General features: G+C 39.8%; 1 protein-coding gene across 2 annotated transcripts in view; it reads left to right on the top strand.

Annotated features, from left to right (window-relative positions):
- The first annotated feature begins 268 nt into the window (after window positions 1–268).
- The window catches only part of LOC117408302 (GTP:AMP phosphotransferase AK3, mitochondrial-like), a 30189-nt gene continuing 6048 nt past the window's right edge, over window positions 269–24409 (top strand). Inside the window, exons 1-5 of one of the 2 annotated variants that reach the window (XM_058997232.1) lie at window positions 269–942; window positions 15334–15453; window positions 16808–16980; window positions 18613–18731; window positions 20330–20404. In XM_058997232.1, the coding sequence (XP_058853215.1) occupies window positions 795–942; window positions 15334–15453; window positions 16808–16980; window positions 18613–18731; window positions 20330–20369 (600 nt within the window). In that variant the 5' untranslated portion in view covers window positions 269–794 and the 3' untranslated portion in view covers window positions 20370–20404. Of the gene's footprint in view, window positions 943–15333; window positions 15454–16807; window positions 16981–18612; window positions 18732–20329; window positions 20405–24409 lie in introns of those variants that run through there. The other variant, XM_034013189.3, reaches the window with a different exon arrangement.

Raw genomic sequence — 24409 nt, 5'->3', positions numbered from 1 at the left:
CACGTCTAGTTTCACAAATACTGCTAATGTGTTCATCACTAGAAGAGTATGCAACAATATACCGTACTTTCAGGCCAAATACATTGAATTTTAAGCAATTTCAAGGGCGGCCAGTTGATTTTGCGTAACCTCGTGATGTCTTATAAATCTCATCTATAACAATATTACTAGTTTTGAAATGTAATGTTGAGTGATACAAGAAAATAATAAAGAGAGTAGGAACCAATGTAAAAACTGTTGGTCTGAATAAGCGTTTCCTGAAACTGTTACACACGCTGTTACAACGTAACCCAACGAATGAGCCATTTTTGTATTGTTTTTGCAATTGCATTGCCAGCAATCCGATAATAACGAAGAGTTTCGTGTGACATGCAAAAGCTGCATTTGGCTAAAAAAATTTTTAATTATTCTTTTGACTCTCTCGTTTTTATTTATTTATTTTGTATTTTCTGCATGCTGCGACCATATAATACAAACTCGCTTGCTCTACTAAACGAACCAAAAAGCCCAGTACCCTATTCTGTGTGATTTTATGTTTTCCATTGTGGGAAATGTTGCGTTTTTTTACACGTTCCACCCGACTCTGAAAAATGAATACTTTTAATAATTAGTTCTGCTGATCTACTCTGAGCAGACTGCAGCACTGCCTCTTCTTGGAATGCAAGCTTTCTCCCCTCCTCCTTCGGCGGCGCAGTCAGCATTCGAACAGTTCCGATTCAGTCCGAGACACAAGCCACTGCTCTACAAATACAATCTGAAGGAAACGCATCATTAATTGTCTTAATTTAAACATCATGGTTTTACGCGTCATATTTCGTGCTGTCATCATGGGACCCCCGGGCTCCGGGAAAGGCACGGTGTCGGAGCGGATTATGAAAAGTTTTGGAATGAAACACCTTTCCAGTGGGGACGTTTTAAGGACCAACATGAAAGCAAAAACAGGTACGATGTGACGGAGGGACACTTAGTTCTCACTTGAATCTTGCTGATCAATAACTGATCAATACAAACACATGTGTCATATTAATTACAATTAACTGCTTTTGGGTCATCTGACAATACTTGGTTCACTTATGCCCTGTCAACAACACAGCACTAATGACAATCATGAACACGTGAAAGAAACTGAATGTGCCTGCTGCTGGAATAAATTAGATACTTTCATGTTGTATCTACCCATGTTTGAGAATACAAGCATTCGGGTTGCATAACAGTCCTAAGAAAGTGTGACTCGTCTCGAATAGCAATTTTTTGATGAGCGCATCTCATTTTCTGGCGATTGTTGTATTATCAGTAAATGTACATTTTTAGAACACCAAAATCTTTTCGTCTTCGGCTTGGGTTGATTAAAAAAATGCACTTCTTTACACTAAAACGATCTTAAGAAGATCCGCTTTTGAAATGTAAGTGAGTAAATCGGATGGTTTGATAACTGTATTTAAAATCATAGGTCTCGCTTTTGCACGAAGGAATGAAAACTAAATAAACATGGTCAATAGGTAGAATTTTACACAGTTGTGTTTTTTGTATAACTGAGTGTTTAAAGTTGTGGGTGAACATACGCTAAATGTATATTTATTAATATTGTATGAAACTGAACAGTAACGTGCAGAGGACATTAAAAGGGCATGGACTCAGTGAGAAAAAGGGCACTTTTCAAGCATCGCATGACTGAGAAAAAGGGCACTTTTGGGGCATAAGGGCAGAGGCTTAAGCCCACCCAGTAACCCCCCCCCGGTGTACGTCACTGAAACTGAAGACGATCCTTAACAGAAATGAAAGCTATCTTAAATACTCAATTATATAAATCGTACATAAAACTATAACAAAAACTGTACAATTAGTTTTCATCTTTTATGTAGCGAGACTAGTTAAAATTGTCCAGGGGCCCATTTTACAAAAGCGATTTGCGATGATCGCCAATTTTAACAGGAAACCTGCAACTCAAGCCGCAAGTAGCAATTCTAATCGCATATCCTGTTTTAGGACTTACCATGGCGCTCATATTACTAGCTCGCTTTGGAACTACACTGTATTGAGCGGATTTCTCAGGTAAAACATTCTGATGACAATATGAACTTGTCTCTGTATGTTATAGTCGTATTTTATAACCCCCACCCCCCCACATTGGGCTGACACGGAGAGGTATAACTGCAGTATACACAAAATATTATTTAATTTGTTTTTGGATATACCGGTTAAGAAAAGGTTTAAATAATTACAAAACAACATTATTTATTTAATGGCGTGTAACCCAAAGTTATGAGGGTGAAAAATAACCGTAACTGAGGCAAGGTCAAGTTGTAAAAACAAACACGGTTTATTTATTAAATATAATCGTATACTAAAAGTACCGATTTATTTAGTATGATAATAGCATTAGCGGGCAGATTGCATTAATTTAAACTGGTGACAATGCAGCGCAGCAATTATTACGTAAATATTATTATTATTATTATTATTATTATTATTATTATTATTACACTATGTAACACAATTTTTGTTCCTGGGTAGTAAGTGTTATTTCCTAATTGCTTATGCCTCAAAAGTATAGAAAATGGCTATTATTCCCCACAAACTTTGCTTTTGTGACCAGGATAGTGATATTTTGAAATTTACCTATTTCCAATGAGAAAACGGGTGAATTTGTGTCTTTTCGTTCACATAAAGTCAGAAAAAAACAAAATATGAATCCAAATTAACATGTATTTATACTAAAGTAATACAAAATGACTACAAAAGATTTAGAAGTGAGTAGTTTTTCGAGATTTACGATTATACTGTAAATCACTTTCACGAATCAGCCCCCAAATGTAGTCTCCCATCATGTTCTCGTTATACTGTCCTTGGTAGTGGCGTTCAATGTCCAGTATATCCTGGTGGAAGCGCTCGCCTTGCTCCTCCGAGTACGCTCCCATGTTCTCCTTGAATTTATCAAGATGAGCATCAAGGATATGGACTTTGAGGGACATCCTACAGTCCATTGTCCCGTAGTTCTTCACCAGTCTCAACCAGCTCCGCATAGTTTTCGGCCTTGTGATTGCCCAGGAAGCCCCGAACCACTGCGACAAAGCTGTTCCAAGCCGCTTTCTCCTTACTAGTGAGCTTCTTGGGGAATTCATTGCACTCCAGGATCTTCTATATCTGTGGTCCAACGAAGACACCGGCTTTGACCTTTGCCTCAGACAGCTTAGGGAAGAAGTCTTGAAGGTACTTGAAGGCTGCCGACTCCTTATCTAGAGCTCTGACAAATTGTTTCATAAGGCCCAATTTGATGTGTAGTGGTGGCATCAGCACCTTCCGGGGGTCCACCAGTGGCTCCCACTTGACGTTGTTCCTCCCCACAGAGAACTCGGTCCGCTGTGGCCAGTCCCGCCTGTGGTAGTGCGCCTTGGTGTCCCTGCTGTCCCAAAGGCAAAGATAGCAGGGAAACTTGGTAAAACCGCCTTGGAGACCCATCAGGAATGCCACCATTTTGAAGTCTCCTATGACCTCCCAGCCATACTCATCATACTTCAAGGCGTCCAGCAAGGTCTTGGTGCTGTTGTAATCCTCTTTGAGGTGCACGGAGTGAGCCAGGGGAAGAGACGGGTACTTGTTACCATTATGGAGCAGCACGGCTTTGAGGCTCCTGGATGAGCTGTCAATGAAGAGGCGCCACTCATTCTGGTTACAGGCGATTCCGATTGCCTCGAACAGACTGGTCACATTGTGGCAGAAGCAGAGCCCATCTTGACGGGTGAAGAAGCTGGAAAAAGGTTGGTGACGCTTCCTCTGATCTGCGACTTGCACACTTTCATCCAACAAGTTCCACTGCTTGAGCCTAGACGTCAAAAGCTTGGCAATGGACTTGGTGAGACCAAGATCTCTAATCAAGTCGTTGAGGTCTTTTTGGTTGGGGTAGTATGGGTTTCTCTCCTCAGCTCCATATCTGAAATTGTCATCTGGATCTACAACGTCTTCCTCGCTCTCTGACTTGCTGCTCTCTTCTAAAGACGGCTGCTCTCTCTCCGGAGGAGTGGGTACGGGGAGCTCATGGCAGTGTGGCACCGGGGCGATGGATGAAGGAAGGTCCAGATACATGATAGCAGGTGCATTCTTGCCAGTCCGACATTTGGAAGGGTCCACCATGCAGAAGTAGCAGTTGCTTGAGTGGTCAGTGGGTTCCCACCAAATTCTTGGGATAGCGAACTTCATGGCTCTCTTTTCCCCTCTGTACCATCCTACAAAAATACATTTATTTCACCCATGACTAATGTGTAAGAGATTCTCGCAACATTTTTCATATATGATATATTTTTTTCATGCTGTTTCAAGTTTCATGCTGAGTGGTTATGCCGCATGTGAACAGGAGCAGTTTAAAGTTTTGGGAGGAAAAATGACGACAATAATAATAATAAAAAAACTAGAGTTGCCAGTAACTTTACGGCTTCCAGTACCAGTACCACTAACAGTACCAAACAGTTTAGCAAATAGTGCAGAATGCCATTTTTACATAGTAACTATGACCCTACGTGCACTAAGTGCACTAAATAAGGAGTTATAAGGCAGTTTTACATTTGACCTCTAGGAGAGGTCAGAGGTCACGGGCAATGACATTTTTTTATAGAGCATACATGGGTTACTATATATGTTCCATAGTAACCATAACCCTATCTGCACTCTATAAGGAGTTATAAGCCAGTTTTACATTTGACCTTTAGGAGAGGTCACCCAACTTGGCCGCCATGTTTTTTATTGTAGCAACTTCCCTTTAACACCCTTTAAAGACACCCACACTACGATCATATGTGCCATTGGATTTGTTTCAATTGAACTAGCAGTTTGGGAGAAGAAGATCTTTGTAGTTTGTGATTATGATGTCTGCACTGTGTGATTTTGACGTCATGCAGCGTGGCCAACTGTACAATCTTTCAGCACTCTGCAATAAGTGGTTTTTCGAAAGACGAATTTTTACATTTAGGCAAAATGTTTTTTTTCAGTCCAATATGGCGGGCAAACCATGTGACTTACGACATATGTTCATTAGCATCCCATAATCATCTACCAACCTACCGAATCTGGTGAGTTTTCGAGCAAGTTTTGGCAGAAAGAATAATAATAATAATAATAATAATAATAATAATAATAATCAGCAATAATAATAGGCTACCCAGCCCTATGGGCCTGGAAGCCTTATATAATATATATATATATATATATATATATATATATATATATATATATATATATATATATATATATATATATACATATATATATATATATATATATATATATATATATATATATATATATATACAGGGTTCTCCCCAGGCCTTTTCAGTCAGACGGGCCACCCGGCAAAGTGGCTGTCGCCGCCCGGCTGAAAAAACCTAATCCGCCCGTCTTGCAGATGCTACTGTGCCTTAACAATAAGGATTGATTGTACTTCTAGCAGATTAGATCAGTTGCGCGTTGCTGGGTGAAAAAAAAAATCTTGCAACCACATGTCAGCTGTGTTACGTCTTGACACAACATTTAACCAATTAGAGAGTTGAAGGGGTGGGTGTTAAGCACTTCGAGAGGCTAAAACGTTAAAAAAATAACCAAAAACAGTGACAATGAATGCAGGGGGTCAAAATAAGCCAGTGATCGGCACAATCCACCGCCTAATACTATATTTGTACCGGCTACTTTATTAAAAACATATTAAGATTATTTTCGGGTATTATCATTCAGTCAATTTTTTTGTCGTATTATTGTACTGTAAGGTGATATAGTACATCATAGCTACACATATGCACCAAAAAAAAAAGCGTAACAATATGTACCCAGGTGCTTGTGAAAGATATTGGGGGTTCATTTATAGATGCTGTACACCTTTAAGAAGAAAGGTGTGATGGGATATCAGCTGTTGTCAGCTGACAAATACTTAAGTGCAGAGGTGCTGGATGATTACACTGCGGTTTCATGCATAAATAATTATGCCAAACAAAATTGCCGTACCACAAAAACACAAGTTCAATGCTTCACCATTTGAAATGAAACATTCAGAATTATTGTGGATGGAGCTACTGATGGCAATAAAAAGCAAACATCCATAACAACATTTGCTAAAGATTTGGCCGAACAGGGCGTAATCATGTTATCCCTGTGAGGACAGTGCATGTGAATCGTGAATGCTGCAGTTTTGAAATCGATGTAAGATTATCCCAATACTGTGCTGACCCATAAAACAATAACAGCGAGGCAGGAAAAAATTTAAGAAAATTGTACTGCAGCTGTTTACCACAGACTCGTGGACCCCATTCCCCAATCTTCCCATAGGTGGAAGCCGTTTTTCACTTGAAATTGTTCTGTAAGCTTTTGGACCGAACGGCCGTTATGTTTAGTACAGTTTTTATTTGTATGTTGGAACTACTGCACTAAAGTATAGGACCTCTGAGACACACTTCAAACAGGTAGGCGTTTCCACGGAAAAAGAGCACTTAATATGTTAGCACATCATATTTTATTTTATTTTCAGATAAGATAAGGCTCATTACGCTCTTGGGCTGTCCAGTATTGCCCAATACCGCCCACCCTGTCAGGGCTTATTGCTTACTTAGTACTGGGATGTAATATGAACCCCCTAGTTAACTTATTAAAAGGTAGCAAAACTCCCTAACTAAAAGGTCTGCATTTGTCTAAAGACCACAATGGTCATGGATTCTGCTTTTAAATGTTTGCACAAGGAATCATAATTATTTAACCTGTTGCATGTTGCAGTTTTTTTAAATATTGTGGGGTTTTTTTTGTGAAAGGAAAAATATTATTTGACTTTCAGTTAAACTAAGATTCTATATATGTGCTTAAAATAGCAGAATTGCTCCAGCCTAATTTTCTACCTGTAAAGGAACAGGTGCCCACAGGCCATGAGCCATCAGCTGCAGGGTTCATGTCCATGTCCAGGCTTGTACTTAAACATCTGCTTGGAGTGAAACTGCACTACGGTACAGGAAGTAGGAACTCATTTTACTTCTATAGTGGAGTTTTCCAAATATATGCATATTAAAAAAAACACAAGTAAGCAAACAACCAAAAGATTTTCAGCAGAAGGGATACCTGTGACATTGCTAATGCTAATAACAGATAAGGGTTTTAAAACATTGGCACCTCAAAACATTGGTTAGCACTAAAGATAGCTCTGGTTTCTTAATGTCTGACAACTGTGAGAATAAATGGCAATTCTAAAGGTTTCAGGAAGTCTTTCTTTAGAAACCAGTGAGAACTGAATTAGAATCAACTCTTCAACACTGAATACTAATTGGCTAACATGTCAACAGTACTGGACTAGAACAGTGTAGTGTATTAACAAGAAGGGCAAGTAAAGTAAGACCAACATGGTTTTTCACTTGATTAGAAGAAATCATTTTGGTTGTGTAGCTGGAAAGAATCGGAGAAGAAAAAACAGTTTCAGCAAATGTATTGTATTGGTAAAAAATAAATCTGATTTTAGCAGGTAATCCTGTATCATTGTGCCTTTTTTGCTAAGGAAGCTGTTTGGTTTAATACTTTCTTGAAGGCTGGCCAGACTGGGGAACCCTGTTTTGGAGCTCAGTCCGCCCCCATTTATTTTGGAATGAAACATTTTAGATTTTTTAAACTAGCGTGCAAAAAATTGTTTAAAACTAAAGTGGTATAGGCTGCCACCTGCAACTAAGGGCCAGCTTTTAGCTGGAGTAAAGAGTTTTGTGAAAATAGAAACTCACACAATGAACGTAGTTAATTTCCATTTTGATTCATAACTGATAGTGTCTTAATCAAACCCTAATTCTTTGCTTATTGCATTTATTTAAAGTGTCATAGAATGCTTTTCCCAGCTATTACTAAAAAGAACCTATCCCTATATAACTTTGTTTTATAGTGTGTGGGTGCTCACTCAGCACCAGAAATGGTGAAGTACCATAGATCTGCTCTTGTGTTCATTTGACAAGCGTAGGTAATCTTGTTATAAGTAAATACACACCGTCAGTCTATTCAGTTGATCTAATTGGTTATTAAAACCACTTAAAAATGCTATCCTTTCTTTTGAATATATGCATAACCATGGTACACAAAGGGTCCTATTTAATTATCTAAACGCAATGTGTTTATTCAATTATGCCTTAGTTCAACGATTGAATTGGCCCCCTCCTTTTTATTTATTTATGATAGGTGTTAAAGCTCACCAGATGTACTATAGTTTGACATAAAGTGATTGTAAAACAGTTGAGAGAGTTTTAATGTGATGAAAGGTTAGCATTGGAAAGCACTTGCAGTATTTACCTTGTTAGGTGTACCCTTTAATACTTTGTCTGCTGGGAATTCAAAGGTTGTACGGTGTCAAGATAATGATGTTGTGGTAAAATAGCTGAAAAGGGTGAAAAACAGGAATTAAGTAAGCAAGACCATGGAGTCAGTTTCAGTTCAAACAGTGGAAGATACTAATAAATCCATCTAAAACTTAGAAACCTGCACAGGCATCCCTTCAGTGTAATGTCTTTAGTGACATATATAAACCATGTGAGAACACCAGCATGATTAATATTAAAGGGTGTATTTTGATCCACCACTGTGTTGATCATTAAGATGGACCTCTCTATCTCACTTGTTGTTTTGATTCTTGGGTACCAGTGCATTGCCTTGAAACTTAATTAAGCATTTAAAAGCAAGGTGAGAACCTCAGATGCAGTTTTCAGTGTGTTCGCATTTCACACTTCAAAGCCATAACAGATAATGCAGTGTTTCCCACAATGCACAGTGGGGGTTAACACTTCAAAAGGTTATAGATTCATTGCTGTTTTTAAAATTAGTAACCAGCGCTCCAGATAAGCTGCGTACTGGGTGTTTTTACGCATTGAAAAAATATGAATTACGCATGATATTTAAATTTAATGCGTATCAAATATGTATAGCAATTTTTCTGCACAGCTTGAGTTTACATGTTATCAAGCTTATTGTACTTTGTTGATTCTCGTCGTCACAGGGGTCAATTGTTAATATACTGCATGCGGTAGCTACAGAATGGGTCATACTGGGTTTTGGCTGGTGTGTGTTGCCAGCCTTATTATTTATGAAGCAAAAAAAAGCTTTCATTAACTGTGGAGCTGTGTTGGGTTGTTATTCTACTGCACTGCATCAGCACTACACCAGCGCACTGGAAACCACTTGGTCACAGCACATGGGGCCCTATTTCCGTACGTGACTAAGGGGTTTAAGCGTGCACAGTCATTTAGATGGGTGACTTCTGTGTGCGATTTTCAAACATGTAATTTTATGTGATTCCAGGCATTTAGTCGTCCGTCTATTTTAAGTTATTCCCATGCAATTTCCAAAGCATTTACACATCTATTATTAGGCTTTTAGGAATTTCCTAGTTACACCTGCTTCTAATTGGTGTTACATCCGTCGCTAGTTTAAAACAGGGGTTCCCAAACTTTTTTTCCTGAGGCCCACCTGTTCAGCTCCATTAGGCACTGCGGCCCACTATTAGCACTCCTTGGGAAAATGTCAAATTAAAAACATTTTATATGTTTAAATTTGTAACATTATAAATAAACCTAATCCAAACTGTCCTTTATTCATATGAATAAATATTGTGAAAGATGGAAATCACATAGAATATGCTGTGAGTGGAAATAAAAAAATAAAAAATAAAACACTTTAATTTTTGTAAATAAAATAAATTGCAAAAACTAAACACTTTTTTTTTATCATACCTTTAAATTAGGTATCTTTGTATAATTGAACATTTTAGAAATGCAGTTATTTTTCTTGGTCATCAAACAAGAAAAAAGTGCATGTCTCTTATTATTCTGATTCATAAATACCTGATCAGGAATCACTTTGAGTAAAACCAGTACAATGTGCACGACAACATAACTTAAATCCAAATTTCTGAACACTGTAACTAAAACGTCCAGCCATTACCTCTCATGCTGAACTGACAAAAAAGACGAATGCTCACGTGACAGGCTAGCTGCAGGGATGATGTCAGGCCAGAAAGAATCACACAGACGGACAGTACTGGGGTTGAAACTGAAAACTCAATGGCTGCACTCAGTAGGTTTAATGAAACAAATAAAAGGTTTTAAACAGAAAACAGGACACTTGAGGCCAAAATAAATAGACAATTAACACTAAACAAACAGTGGACAGCACACAACCCAGAGTAAAACGTGCATCTATATATACTTTTGTGCCGGGATTCAATTACTAGGCCTAATTAATCATTCACTTGAATCCCAGCACGTCAACTAATGTGCAACCCCGTGCTCACACATTAAATACTTTAAATGCACATGCCTAAATACAATTATACATTTTAAACACTCGTACTCATTACCCACATTATACCCCGTGTACCAACTACAATACACCAACATTTACACACTACATGCAACATATAACACACAAATGCACACAGGGGCGGGGCACATTGCCACAGCACAATACAGAGGGAAACGAGAGCCTTGCAGAAGTTACTTTTTTCGCCACTACTCTCTACAACCAAATACTTGTACAACACCAAAAAAAAAAAACCAGCTGTGCCACTTAACCAAAAGAAAACTTATGAAAATAAAAACATCTGCAGCAAAATTTGAATCAGTCAAAAAACTTTTTTAAAAACAAAATTATTATTATTTTCCAACAAAACATATTCTAGCGTTATTTTAAGACGACTGTAAACAAACCAGTAATTAATAAAATATCAGTACATCCAAACATTTTAATAAATCAATTACCGGTATGTAACAAGATTTATGAGTTTGATTAATAACTTGATTTAGTTACTATTGAAACATATATCAAAGTACTCAATATTTTAAATGTTAATAGCTAATTAGTCACAAAAACATATTCATCATTGAATTTTTAAATGAATGTTATCAAGTACAAAAGTTAGTATGAAAATGTTTCTACAAAAGAAAAAAACCCATTCCAGCACCTCAAAACTGAGCCCACAATACAAATGCATTCAAACTCCTGTAGCTGACTTTTTTGTCCTTTTATACTTTGCAAAACGTATTCTTTATTAGTATTTTCTACATATTGAAATTTTATAAAATACTCAACACACTGTTTACATCCGCCAGCAGAGCAATCACATGACCTTAACACTGCCCTATTGTCAGAGCTCTTGCTTTACATCCCGCCAACAGGTAGGCAATCTGTTAGCTCTGATTCGTGAATTTCTGCTTTGAGTGACAGTCCACCAAGACTCCCTTGCTACAATTTGTTTTTTTACAGTTACATCTGCCACCGGTGCCTGTTTTTTGCTATCAGTAGAACAAAATACATAGAATGTCATTGCTCCCGCGGCCCACCCAGGACTGAAGACCGCAGTTTGGGAACTCCTGGTTTAAAAGATAGACAATTCACTACCCTTTTAAAAGCTAGAGTGGCAGATTCTTGTGGTTTGCGGTGGAGGAGGACTTTTTTGGACCTAGCAGATGATCCGATTATTAGTCGCTTTCGACTAAATACACTATTGGATTTATGTGAGGAGTTATCAGAGGATTTGGAGAACTCCACAATGCGCAGCTTTGCCGTTCCTGTGGCAGTGACGATAACCACTTGTGGCAAAGTGCCCACCCCTTTATATTTATTCATGTATGTATTATTATTATTTTTATTATTATTATTATTATTGTAATTATTAGTATTGTAGTTTTATGCAGGCAGACGAAGCCGTCCGTCTTAGTTATTATTTTGAAATGATGGTGAAAAAGCCGTGTGTTTTGTTTATTGCATTTAATTATTTAAAAACCCTGTGCAGCCGGTGACCATCTCCCAATATAATTAATTGACGAATTGTTGCTAATCGGGAGATGGTCACCTGTATAAAAACCAGCAGCTTTTCTGCACTCGAGAAGAGAGTGTTCAAGTAAGGAACGGGAGTTAAGGAGAGAAAAGCTAAAACAACTGCTATTTGTTAGCACAATTGTTTGTTTGTTTGTTTGTTTTGTTTGGCCAACGTGCCCTTTTGTTTCTGTCTTTTGTTCTGTTTAAATATTTTGTTTTATTATTTAAATAAACGCGCTGAGCGCCAGCTGCGCTACAATTTGCCTAGCACTTCTTTGTTTATGATTTACTCTTTCCTGGTCTGTGACGTCATTGGAACCACTCTGCCACATATGGTGTCCTGCGTGGGATAAACGCCTCCAGGAGCCGGACCAGGAAAGCAAAGTGCGTTTTTTTTATTTTGTTTTTTTCGAAAAGTGTTTTTTTTTTTTTTTTTATTGGAGGGAAAAAAAAAATCAATAATTAAGTAAGGATGGGAAGGAAAAGGGGAAAGGAGAGGAATGGCCAGCCCCCACAACAGAGGGACAGAGGAAGCGAGAGGGTGGACCCTAATCTCCGGCCATGGGATCTTGCATGGTGGGTGCAGAGGGAGGACTCCACGGAGGAGGAGGAGGAGCAGTGGTGCATATACTGCCATCAATTTGGGCATGAGGAGGAGAGCTGCTCAGAGGTCGACAGGGACACAGACAAGGAAAGGGATGAGCCCGAGGTCCTGTTATGTTCAGCACCCAAGTGGATGGAGAATGAGCATCCACAGCCCAAGAGGGGCCATTGGGACAGCTATTTCGACTTGGTCGAGACCATGAGCTGGTGCTCTTCCTGCGGTGAGGGGGGCCACTCAGTTATCAACTGCCCCTGCCCCGGAGAGGAGGAGGAGGGACGACCAGAAGGCAGCTGGGAGGCCTACCTCAACGCTCTCGAGGCCCAGAACCTGTGTCCGCCTGCATAAAACTACAATACTAATAATTACAACAAATAATAATAATAATAATACATACATGAATAAATATAAAGGGGTGGGCACTTTGCCACACCACTGAGCTAAGATTTCAAAGTATGGAGGAACAGTGACTGAAGGGACTGCGTGTGAATAAATATATATGCTCTCCAGAAACTACAGAGTTGTCACAAACAAAAGAATAATTGTATACAATTGTGGGGTCACAGGCAGCTGGAAACGGGCAGCTGTCCAGATAATCTGCGTACGTGCCGTTTTTACACATAAAAAAATCCAAAATACGCACCAAATTTTAATGTCTAAAAATACGCATAGCAATTTTGCTGCACAGTTTGTCTGCCTCCCCTAAAAATCCCACTAACAACTGCATCTCTCTTCAGTTACTAGGAAACTGTATACTAGAAAAAAACAACCAACAAACATTATCCAATTTCTGGCTAGCCCTGTCTTTGCAGCCAGTCACGGTAAGAATAAGAACATTTCTAAGCTACACAGGTTATTTATTTTTTTTAAATGTAGTCGTAGCCAATGATTTTTTTACCCGATTTTTCTCCCCAATTTAGAATTGTTAATTGTGTTCTTATTAATCCTTGTTCACTGCTGCAACCCCCCGACAACTCGGGAAACGGCGGCTGACACACATGTCCTCCAAAACGTGTCCCTGTCAAGACGTCTTTTTTCGCACTGCGGAGCCACAGTGAAGCCCTCAAACCTATAGTACTGGAGGACAACACAGATCTGAATGGCTCCACTGCAGACCCGCAGGCGCCCTATCAGCCTCAGGGGTTGCTGGTGCACTGTGAACCGTGGATTGCCCTGCCGACCTAAGCCCTCCCTACCCGGGCGGCACTCTGTCAATTGTGCGCTGCCCCCTAGGAACCCCCGGTTACGGTCTATAGGGTGCATCCTGCACTCTACGTGGAGCGCCTTTACTGGATGCGCCTCTCGGGAGCCCCCTAAGCTACACAGGTTGAAGGGTAAACGCCCCAGTCCAGCTACATATCCAACTGGAACCATCATCAGAGGCAACCGCTAAAAAAACGGTGCCTATAATATAAAATGAACTGTTTTATAACTTTTGCATTTTGCATTAATGCATTTCCTTATTGATATTTATCTGTATGGCTTTATATTGAAGTTTTAACATGTTCACTGAGTTTAAGAATTTAATGTTAATCTATTAGTAATGTAATTCATTTGCAGTCAGTGTAATGCCTCGAAAAAATTGCGCTGAGCCGATAAAGAACCTTGTAGAAAACACGTGCAGTAGTTCAAAGTAACATTACAATTAAAGATTGTACAGATTGTACAGTATTTATCGAGACTACTCATGACTTCAAGGTAATGTTGCATTTTACCCCCTGAAAATATGTTTTACGTACAGTGTTCAAATTAGAGGGTAAGTTACTCCCAGACCCAAAACCTTATCTGGAGCGCTGGTCGTGGGATCTGTTGAAACTTTGCCTTGCGGGAAGGTTTTATATGTGAAGAACTGCATCAGGTATTCAGTATTTATACATCCTCAGACAGAAAATGATGTTTTTGAGGTTTTTTTCCCCCTCCAAAACCAGAGACACTCTCCAGTTGTATGGGGTTTGCAGCCATTTATTGTAAAGCACACTGCTCGTGTTTCTTTTTTTTTTTCAAAAAACACAAATGACAATTACAAACGCCTAAGGAACTCAATTTGCCCCGTCTACTCATTACCATCCTAATTGATATTCTGCCTAGTCAATCAGCATGTTCGTGACTACAGGTTTTGAAAATCCTACATTGACAAGTCTAAATCCAATGTTACCTGTAGAAGAGAATTTTGTCATCTAGACTAGCATACATGATTTAGATGCTTAAACCTCAAATTAAAATGGGGGCTATACCAGCCCTGACTACACCTGCCTTTTGTCAATTTAGTCACATACAAAAATAGGACCCATAGTGTTTAAACTGGAGAGGAAATTACTCAATGACCCAAAACCTTATCTGGAGCGCTGTTAGTAACATAACAGAACAACCTTGAAATATCCCCTTCAGGTGAAATTCCTTAGAAGCATGCCTGTCAAACACAGCCTGGCATAATGAACAGGTATACCTCGTTGCTATTGTAATCAAGCTGAAGATACAGTAGTACAGTATGTAGCAATACAAATGTGACGGTAAGGTAGTCTACCTGAAACAAACCCAAGACAAACAAGTGTACAACCCTATACTATACTATATATATATATATATATATATATATATATATATATATATATATATATATATATATATATATATATAAGTTATTCTGTGTTCCTGTGCTTCTTTGGTCTAATTGTGAATGGTGGTTTAATGAACGATATGAGTTGAAAATTATTAAATACCAGTAATAACAAAGGAAGAGTGACTCAACTTCAGAATGGTAAGGAGCCTGTTCGACAAATAAATAGCCCAAAAGTGCTCATTAAAGCAGTTCTCCTAATGGCCTATATTGAAATCCATTGCTGTGTTAACTTAACATGTTCCTGTCAATTTCCATTTGAAACTGTGTGATACTGATTCCATCTTGCCTCTGCTTGCCTTCACAGAAGTAGGGCTTCTGGTCAAGTCTTACATCGACCAAGGTCAGCTTGTGCCAGATGATGTCATCACTCGGCTGATCCTGCATGACCTGAAGGGTCTGGAGCAATGCAGCTCGCTGCTGGATGGTAGGAACATTTGCTTGTTTTTTGTTTTGTTTTACAGAGTTCATTTTTCTAATATTTGCAATCATTTGGGTTTTATATTCCATTTGAAGTCTGCATTGATTCACAGGGCTCAGACCCCCCCGCCCCCGCCCGAAACTGTGAATGTCACCTGTGTGTCACAGATAAGGAAGAAAGTATACAAAACATAGTTTGATGTGGGATGGGGGTATCCAGATAATAGGAACCTAATACAAAAAAAAGTCGTTAACATAACATTATGAAATTAGGGCTGGTTCACCTTGACAATTATACTGGGGATGTACAAATAATGGCATCAGATGTTGACACCAAAGTAATATTACCGGTATTAGTAGATTGCTTTCCTATTTAGGCTCACTGGGTACTTTCTGTGTAGCATACAAAACCCACCATCCATCTAGCAGTAGCACTTTTAACTACCATTTTTTATGCCTCGGATTACTTATATTTAAGTAGTTCCGAAAGGGATTGAGATTGAAGAAAACTGATTGGCAAAGAGGAAAACCACATTTTCAAAAGATCCTTTTGAAGAATGTTTAGCATTAAAGCAGATTATCAAGGGTCTAGGAGCAGTCACTAATAACATTGCATATGTTTACATCAAAGACCAGCCTCTCAAAAGGCTATCGGGTCTAGTGACTTGACTACATGTTTCAGCTACAACCACCTGACATCATAAAATTCCTACTGAATTGCTCAATAGGCACATTTTTGTAATGCATTACTTTTATGCAATGTTTATTTTTTTAATAGCATTTTAGTAATCTATGTATTATGCCTACATTTTGGTTTGGTGAAAGTCTAGAGGCATATGTGTCAGGTTTGTGTAGAGGGGCTAGGGACAAAATAGAAAGGGGAGGCTGTTCCTGAAACATCAGTCTCTGGTCCCACGGTACCCTGCTGTGCATATCTGTTATGGATGACCTGTTACACCATGGGACATCCTCTGCATTGTGTTGTGTAGAATAAAACTAGTCTTGCATTAGTGGTTCAAATGCCTTGATTGTAATGGTGTAATGTATCCATGTGGGTCATTCCATAAGATTGGATTTAACACCCTCCATAATATTGGATTTGACACCCTACCCTCAGCTAGGCAAATGTCATTGTATGGAATGGAATTTGTTTTCATGGTGTTAAAAGCAGGCTTGCCTATACCCTGGTGGAAATTTGATTTCAAACTCAGGAGTTGATTTTCAGCTGAACAGTTAATACAGTATATATAAATGCAGTAAATGTCATGCCTCCAGATTGCTTGGTTCATGTTGCTCCTTAAGCTTTATGATGTACCGATATTTATTCCTAGGAGTAACCTGAGGTGCTTTTTCATTGAAAGGTTTCCCACGGACAGTGACGCAAGCAGAATGTCTGGACAAAGTTTACAAGATAGACACTGTGCTAAACTTGAATGTGCCTTTCGAGACCATCAAAGAGCGACTTACCTCCCGGTGGATCCACCCAGCAAGTGGCAGAGTATATAACATCAACTTCAACCCTCCCAAAATCCCTGTAAGTTGTCTGTAACTGGCATTTTCTTTTATCTTGAAGTGGTTATAGACAGGGAAATATCTACTGCCAGCTAACGTTAGTCTCTAATAGTTTGGAGAGCAGCATCTTGCAGGTGTTACAAAGAAGCATCTCAAACTCGGTGTTTCAGCTGTGATCCCATCAGCACATTGCATTATTGGTGTATTACCCATTCACTAATTAGCACATCCCACCAATCTTATGTGCTGCTGTATTATTGTGGCCAGACAGTAATGAAAATAAGGGGGACAATGTTATGCCTTCCTTTTTTTTGGATGTAAAGGTTGATTGAAATTTGTACTGAATTTGAGTACTTTTGGTTTGGAGTAAGTTCTAAAATATTCATAAATAGCACATTTTTCTTAGTTTTTTCAGGAAAAATGCAAGTCAACTAATTCAAAATGCAAAATGTACCTGTCAGTTTTGAATTATAGTGCAATAAATACATTACAGACAACTGTGAAACCCTTGAAGACCGTAGCAATAGCTGGCAGTAGTCTATAGCTATTAAATAATTCCATGAAACGTATCTGGCCTGTACTTCGACTTTAATATGTATTTTTCATGATTGCAGTTTTGAATAGGAATGCTGTATTTTCATTTCAAAACATGGTCCAATATTAAACTAGGTCCAATAAAGTTTTCAGTTTGTTTTCCTTACTTTGTTTAACTTTCTAGGTCATTTCACCTAAGTAGTGTCTTGTCAGTTAATAGAGGAATCAGGTGCTTGTTTGGTAACAATTTCACTCTCAAGATGAAATGCCCAAGGAAGTGTAAGCAAGACATGTATTATATTCGAAACTGCACATTTGAGACCTGAACAGCAAATGGACGTGCATTACTGGTATTTATTTAGAATAATTTTGTTGGCTACAGACACTTGGAAGAGCTTCATTAAGATGTACTGACCGAAGCCCTGTGATGGTGCCCTGGGAGTTAGTTTAAGTTAGGGACTTCACCCCTACCCTGGAACAATCACCCTTTAATGGGTAGTTCAGAAGCTGCTTAGTCCTGTCTGCATACACTTCCACTTGTAGCTCTGAGTTGAAAGGGATATTGGCTTCTGAAACAATTGTGAAATAACAGGTTCACATTTAATAACGTTTGCAAGTGACAAAATGGACATACACAATATTGTGTAGTATGTACCCCAGCAAGATTATAAACACTCGCCTCTGTGTACAAATTATTTTAAAATGTCTTGAAATGAGGAGGGTGCCTTTACTACAGACACATTATTAGTGTATTCATCAGAAGGGCAGCTCAGCTAGGCAAAAAGGGTTAAGAGGAAGGGCATTGAAATTAAGAGCAAGTTTGGAATTAAATTTGACTTGCCATAAATGGAAAGGGACAACTACTACAAGGTAAAGGATCCTATTTAAAACTAGAACGTTTTTTTTATTTCCTTTATTGGCCTGTGGACTTTAGGCAAACAGAGATAAGATAAGGCTCGGTGTGACTTTTGTAGTTTTCAGAACTTTTATATTTTACTTGAGTTGGTGTCAACAACCAATTGGCATTGAACATTTATATAATCCATATACAGGGAAATACTAACCTTTTAACATTAAGTGCCAGTAGTCAATGTGTTTGTTCTGTCTTGGCTTGGAATAGGGTTTAGATGACGTTACTGGTGAGCCCTTGATACAGCGGAATGATGACAAACCGGAGACTGTCGCAAGGAGGTTAAAGTCCTACGAGATGCAGACCAGACCAGTCCTTGAGTATTACAGGTATGCTTGCATTTGCACGATTCTAATAAGGAAGGATTTATGTTGAAACCAGCTAGGCTGTTCATCACGTCATGTGACAGTGTACTGCATGGTAACCTATGCTGAACTGTGCGACATACTGCTGCTATATAGTATATTCAGTAGTATATCTGGAGTCTTTGAAACTCTTTTTTCTTGTAATCTAAGGAAATAGCCTGATGGAAGCTTGTTTTAGGTTGGCACACTTCTTTTTTTTTTTTTTTTTACTGCAGTAGGTTTTGTTGGTAGCTTAATAAAATATTTTTTTCAGACCTTGGGAAATATGTTTGTCAGTAGAACAGAAATGGCACGGTCTGTGATTACGTTGTAGGGTTATTTATTTTGTCAACGTAATTTAGGCTCATATTTTGGACAGAGTGAAGTAATACACATTCTAATGCACTGCATCTACTTCAGAAGCTGGTAGCTTCTATGTTTTCTACCCAGACTCCTCTCAAATCTTTTCTGGAAACCAGATACAACTAAGCTTTTATGCAGCTGCCCAACTCATTAAGTTAGTTCAGATAAGCTTTAAAACAGATGTGACTCCTTTTGAGAGCAGATTTAGGACAGTACTTTTCTGCTACTAAACTACTGCATACAGTATTTAAATTGAAGTACATGTCCTCTTTACTCTCACTTTAGCATTTGTCTAACACACAGAGTTTGTGATTTTAAAAGTGAATTTAGGACAGTGCTGTTTACTAAGAAGTATTTATATTTAAAAACTATATTTAATTGTTTCACTATAGCTTGGGTACTAACCCATAAAGACAACCCACTAAGGATGATGGTATTACATCAAACTTAGATGGTTACGGTTATTTTATTTTATTATTACATGGGGTGACCATGAAATTCAAAATACAAAGTTACAAAATGTTTTCCCTATCACCTTCCAGTGGAACAAAAATAAAATGAAATCCCAAGATTCAGTCTCATATTGTAGCAGGTCTGCTGTTGAAGTGAGACGTTTTGCTGTATATCATGTCATGCACTTTTACCATGAGAAAAGTAAAAATAATCTAAGTGTTGTTGTGACAGGGTGGTGAATAACAAATAACACACCGTACACTGGAGTACTCCCAAAAACGATCTGTGTTTATTTAAAGTTATTTACAAATCGCCTTGTGGAAGGATGGTGGGTAATTCACTGACACAGGGGAGACAGAAGGGTGAAACACCGCACAGGTGCCCAGTTTTATTGACGGTGGGTGCTTCCACATTTTAGCCCGCAGAGGGCGCTGTTGACCGTGGTCTGCCTACCAACGATGGTAGACAGGACCACAGCAATACCAGAGGTGGTACAAAGTTCAAGTGCGGGCGCACTCACAGGTGCTCAAAAGAATAAACAAAAGGTGAAAGGAAAAAGGAAAATTAATAAAACACAGTAATCAAACAACAAATAAAATGTGCTGCATTCGGCAGCGTCACCCCGACCGTCGCTACCTGCACGGCCCGGGTCCCCGTCCTACACTCGCTGCTCCCTCAGCCTGCTGTAAAAATACTTATGGGGTCTGCCCAAGGTTTTCTCTGCTAATTTTCTTTTCTTTTGGATTTCTTTCTCGGTCCTGGACCAGAGCTTCTGCACGCTCAGCACGTCTCGGAGGGCAGCCCTGAGGGAACAGCAGAATGTTATTTTATAGGGCCAGCAATCCCCCCCCCCCTCCCCCCCGAGACCCGCCTCTCAGCCACTCGGAGAGAAGGAAAGCCCACATAGCCTCTCTCCCACCTCTCCGTGTCACTGCCATGACCAACAGGCGGATTTTGAACAGCTGCTGCCCTCTTCCTGCAGCACTATGAATACATCAGAAGAGTCAGCACAGATCTCCCCCTGTTACATGCCCCTATACCAGCTATGGTGGGTTTGCAGTCCCAAACACAGAACAACACTTCGATAAAACAAACAAAATAGGCACAGGCTGATCACTATATCAAAGCATAAGGGGCCTATGAATAGGGCGAGTGGTGTCATGAACAAAATGAATGTCCAGACAGTACTATTCTCCCAAAATGTCTGTGTTTTATTCACAAATTATTAAAAAAATAGCCACCCCTCTACCAACGATGGTATCCTCCTCTGCAAAACACAACAAACAAACAGGTAACAAAACAAAACAGATCTCCGGCCGTCAGTTACGTTGTTGGCGCAAGGGGGCCATACTCTCGTAGCTGCGTGCCCTTTGTACTGCCCAACTCCTCCCTGCAATCACCATGGCGCCACTGTGTATCCAATCGCTGCCTGGCCCGCAGCTGATTGCACGGGAACCGACTTCCTGTTTCCGCCCACCATCGAGTCGACCCGTCTATGGGGAAGTGTACCACCAACCTTACACAGCACCCTTTCTGGTTGGTGGGGAGATTTACAGCTCCAATTCTTTCTGTCTTTATCACACATCTCACCCCTCAGAGTGATGCCAAAGGATCACTCGGCCAAATCTACATTTCCCAATGGTCCCCCCCTCCCTTGAAAAAAAAATCTGTGTTTTGGTGCTCCTTACCTGCACGATGTTTCACTGTATAGTGAAAGGGCTGCAACACCAAGTACCACCAAGTTATCCTGGCGTTGTTGTCATTCATCGTGTGTAACCACCTTAAAGGAGCATGATTAGTGACAAGAGAGAAAGAATGTCCCAACAAGTAATAGCAAACTGCGTGACAAGCCAATTTGATGGCTAAACACTCCTTCTCAATGACAGAGTAGTTAATCTCCCTAGGAGCCATTTTTTTGCTCAAATATATAATAGGGTGTTCCACTCTGTCAAATTGTTGGGACAGGACCGCCCCCAGACCAATGTGGGAGGCATCAGTCTGAAGGATGCTCTGAAATCTGGTGAAATCAGAGCGGGAGCGTGGCAGAGTCTCTTTTTAATCATATTGAATGCTTTGTGATACTGCGCTGTCCATTTAACTGTTTTTGGAGCAGTCTTTCGGGTGAGATCCACTAGGGAGTTGACTGGTGACATACTCGGGGATAAAGCGGCGGTAATAGCCGGCTAACCCCAATAGTGATCTCACCTGTGACTTGGTTCTCTGGACTTCGGAGGCGATCGGCTTCACCTAGCCATTACCCATAATATAGCCAAGATATTGGGTCTTGTGTTTGCCAAATGCACATTTGCCCAGATTAGCTGTTAGCCCTGCCTCCCTTAGAGACTGTAGGATGGCTGAAAGTCTAATAACACTATGTAACACAATTTTTGTTCCTGGGTAGTAAGTGTTATTTCCTAATTGCTTATGCCTCAAAAGTATAGAAAATGGCTATTATTCCCCACAAACTTTGCTTTTGTGACCAGGACAGTGATATTTTGAAATTTACCTATTTCCAATGAGAAAACGGGCAAATTTGTGTCTCTTCGTTCACAAGTCAGAAAAAAACAACATATGAATCCAAATTAACATGTATTTATACTAAAGTAATACAAAAAGATTTAGAAGTGAGTAGTCTTTTTGGTTGGGGTAGTATGGGTTTCTCTCCTCAGCTCCACCTCTGAAATTGTCATCTGGATCTACAACGTCTTCCTCGCTCTCTGACTTGCTGCTCTCTTCTGAAGACAGCTGCTCTCTCTCCGGAGGAGTGGGTACGGGGAGCTCATGGCAGTGTGGCACCGGGGCGATGGATGAAGGAAGGTCCGGATACGTGATAGCAGGTGCATTCTTGCCAGTCCGACGTTTGGAAGGGTCCACCATGCAGAAGTAGAAGTTGGTCAGTGGGTTCCCGCCAAATTCTTGGGATAGCGAACTTCATGGCTCTCTTTTCCCCTCTGTACCATCCTACAAAAATACATTTATTTCACCCATGACTAATGTGTAAGAGATTCTCGCAACATTGTTCATATATGATATATTTTTTCAATAACATTGAAAATTGTAAAACATTTTAAAATTAAAAACTTTTACAATTTTAAAAATTAACAAATTTTATAACATAAAATTCCGAGCAACAATTGTCCATCTTACCTTCCAGAGTTTTTTTGCAGTGCTCGCAGGTGAAATGAGGTGCCCAGGGTTTGTCTTGATCCCCGACAGGCATGCCGAAATATGCCTTGTAGGCCTCACACATCTTAGCAGATGCTTCCACTGAGTACTTTTTCGCTCTTGTCTTGATAAATTGGCCGCAGACATAGCAAAATGCGTCTGCCGGATGCTTGCAGCCTCTTGATGCCATCTCAGAAAAATGCAGATATGTATCCACTTAGGCAGCAGGAACTAAACTGAACTGGTGGGCTTAAGGCCCCTGTATTTATACTACTATTTATATTACTGGAAAGTTCTAGAAAGTTCTAGAAGTTACTCCAAGTTTACTCAGCACTGAATCTATCTGGAATGTTCTGGAAAATAGGTAAATTTCAAAATATCACTGTCCTGGTCACAAAAGCAAAGTTTGTGGGGAATAATAGCCATTTTCTATACTTTTGAGGCATAAGCAATTACGAAATAAAACTTACTACCCAGGAACAAAAAAAAAAAAAATTGTTACACAGTGTAATATGCTCCTTCCAGGTGCAGCTAAAAATCACCACGTCATTGATGTATACTGATGATTGGGAGCCTGGACCTGGTCTCTGAAAGGTGGCGGGACTCCATGCAACCCGAAGGGCATGATTAGGAAATAGAACAAGCCATCTGGGGTAGAGAAAGCAGTTTTCTCTCACGCTGTGAGTAAGTGGAATCTGCCAGTATCCCTTCGTCAGGTCCAAAGTCGTAATTAACTGCGCCTGTCCCAGTCGGTCAAGGAGCTCATCCACTCGGCATGGGATATGCACTTGGAGATGGCATTAAACTTTCTAAAGTCCACACAGAACCGAGTGCAGCCGTCCTTCTTGGGCATCGTCGCAGTCAGACTGCACCACTCGCTCCTGGAAGGTGCAACTCCAAGCTCGAGCATATCCCCTACCTCTTTGTGAATGGGACCCCTGCGGCTTTCCGGGATTCGGTACGGTCGCTCTCAGACTTTAAGACCTGCTCGAGAAATAATAGCATGTTGAATAACATTAGTTCTACCGAGCAAGTCAGAAAAAACATCACCAAACTTTTCCACAAACTTGTAGAGCTCGTCTTTCTGATCCGGAAGTAACTGTTTCCCCATTGGAATATTAGCTGTAGCTGGTGGGCTGACAGTGGGACCAAAATCCTTTTCTAAACTGTCATTAGCTATAAACAGAGCCTCCCTCTCATTCCAGGGTTTTAATAAGTTAATATTTTAAATGTTGGTCTTGATTTGGCAATCAGGTTGTCTAATTTCATAAAACACATTACCAATTCTTAATTCACCTCATATGGGCCCTGCCACTTAGCAGCTTGGATTCTGACGTAGGAAGTGTCTCCTGGCTGAAAAGTCTGAATCCGTGCTTGTTTCTTATACTGCTGCTCCTGGCAGTGCTGAGCTAGTTTTAAGTTCTCTTGGGCCAAACGGCCCAAGGCGGTCCTTTTAACATTATCACATATTTGACTATGATTTTGGATTTTTTTGTTTGCTCCTCCCACTGTTCTTTCACCAGATCAAGGATACCTTGGGGCTGCCTCCCGTATAGCAGCTGGAAGGGAGAGAGCCCAGTTGAGCGCTGCGGCATCTCTCTCATGGCAAACATTAGTTAGGGAAGTTTTGCCCAGTGTTTCTGTTCTCAGCACAAGGGGGCTCAGTAATGCTCTGTTTTGAT

Source organism: Acipenser ruthenus, chromosome 2 (assembly GCF_902713425.1).
Source record: "Acipenser ruthenus chromosome 2, fAciRut3.2 maternal haplotype, whole genome shotgun sequence".
In the NCBI taxonomy this organism is placed as follows: Eukaryota; Metazoa; Chordata; class Actinopteri; order Acipenseriformes; family Acipenseridae; genus Acipenser; species Acipenser ruthenus.
The sequence above is the reverse complement of the archived record's forward strand: the minus strand, read 5'-3'. Positions and strand labels throughout refer to the sequence as shown.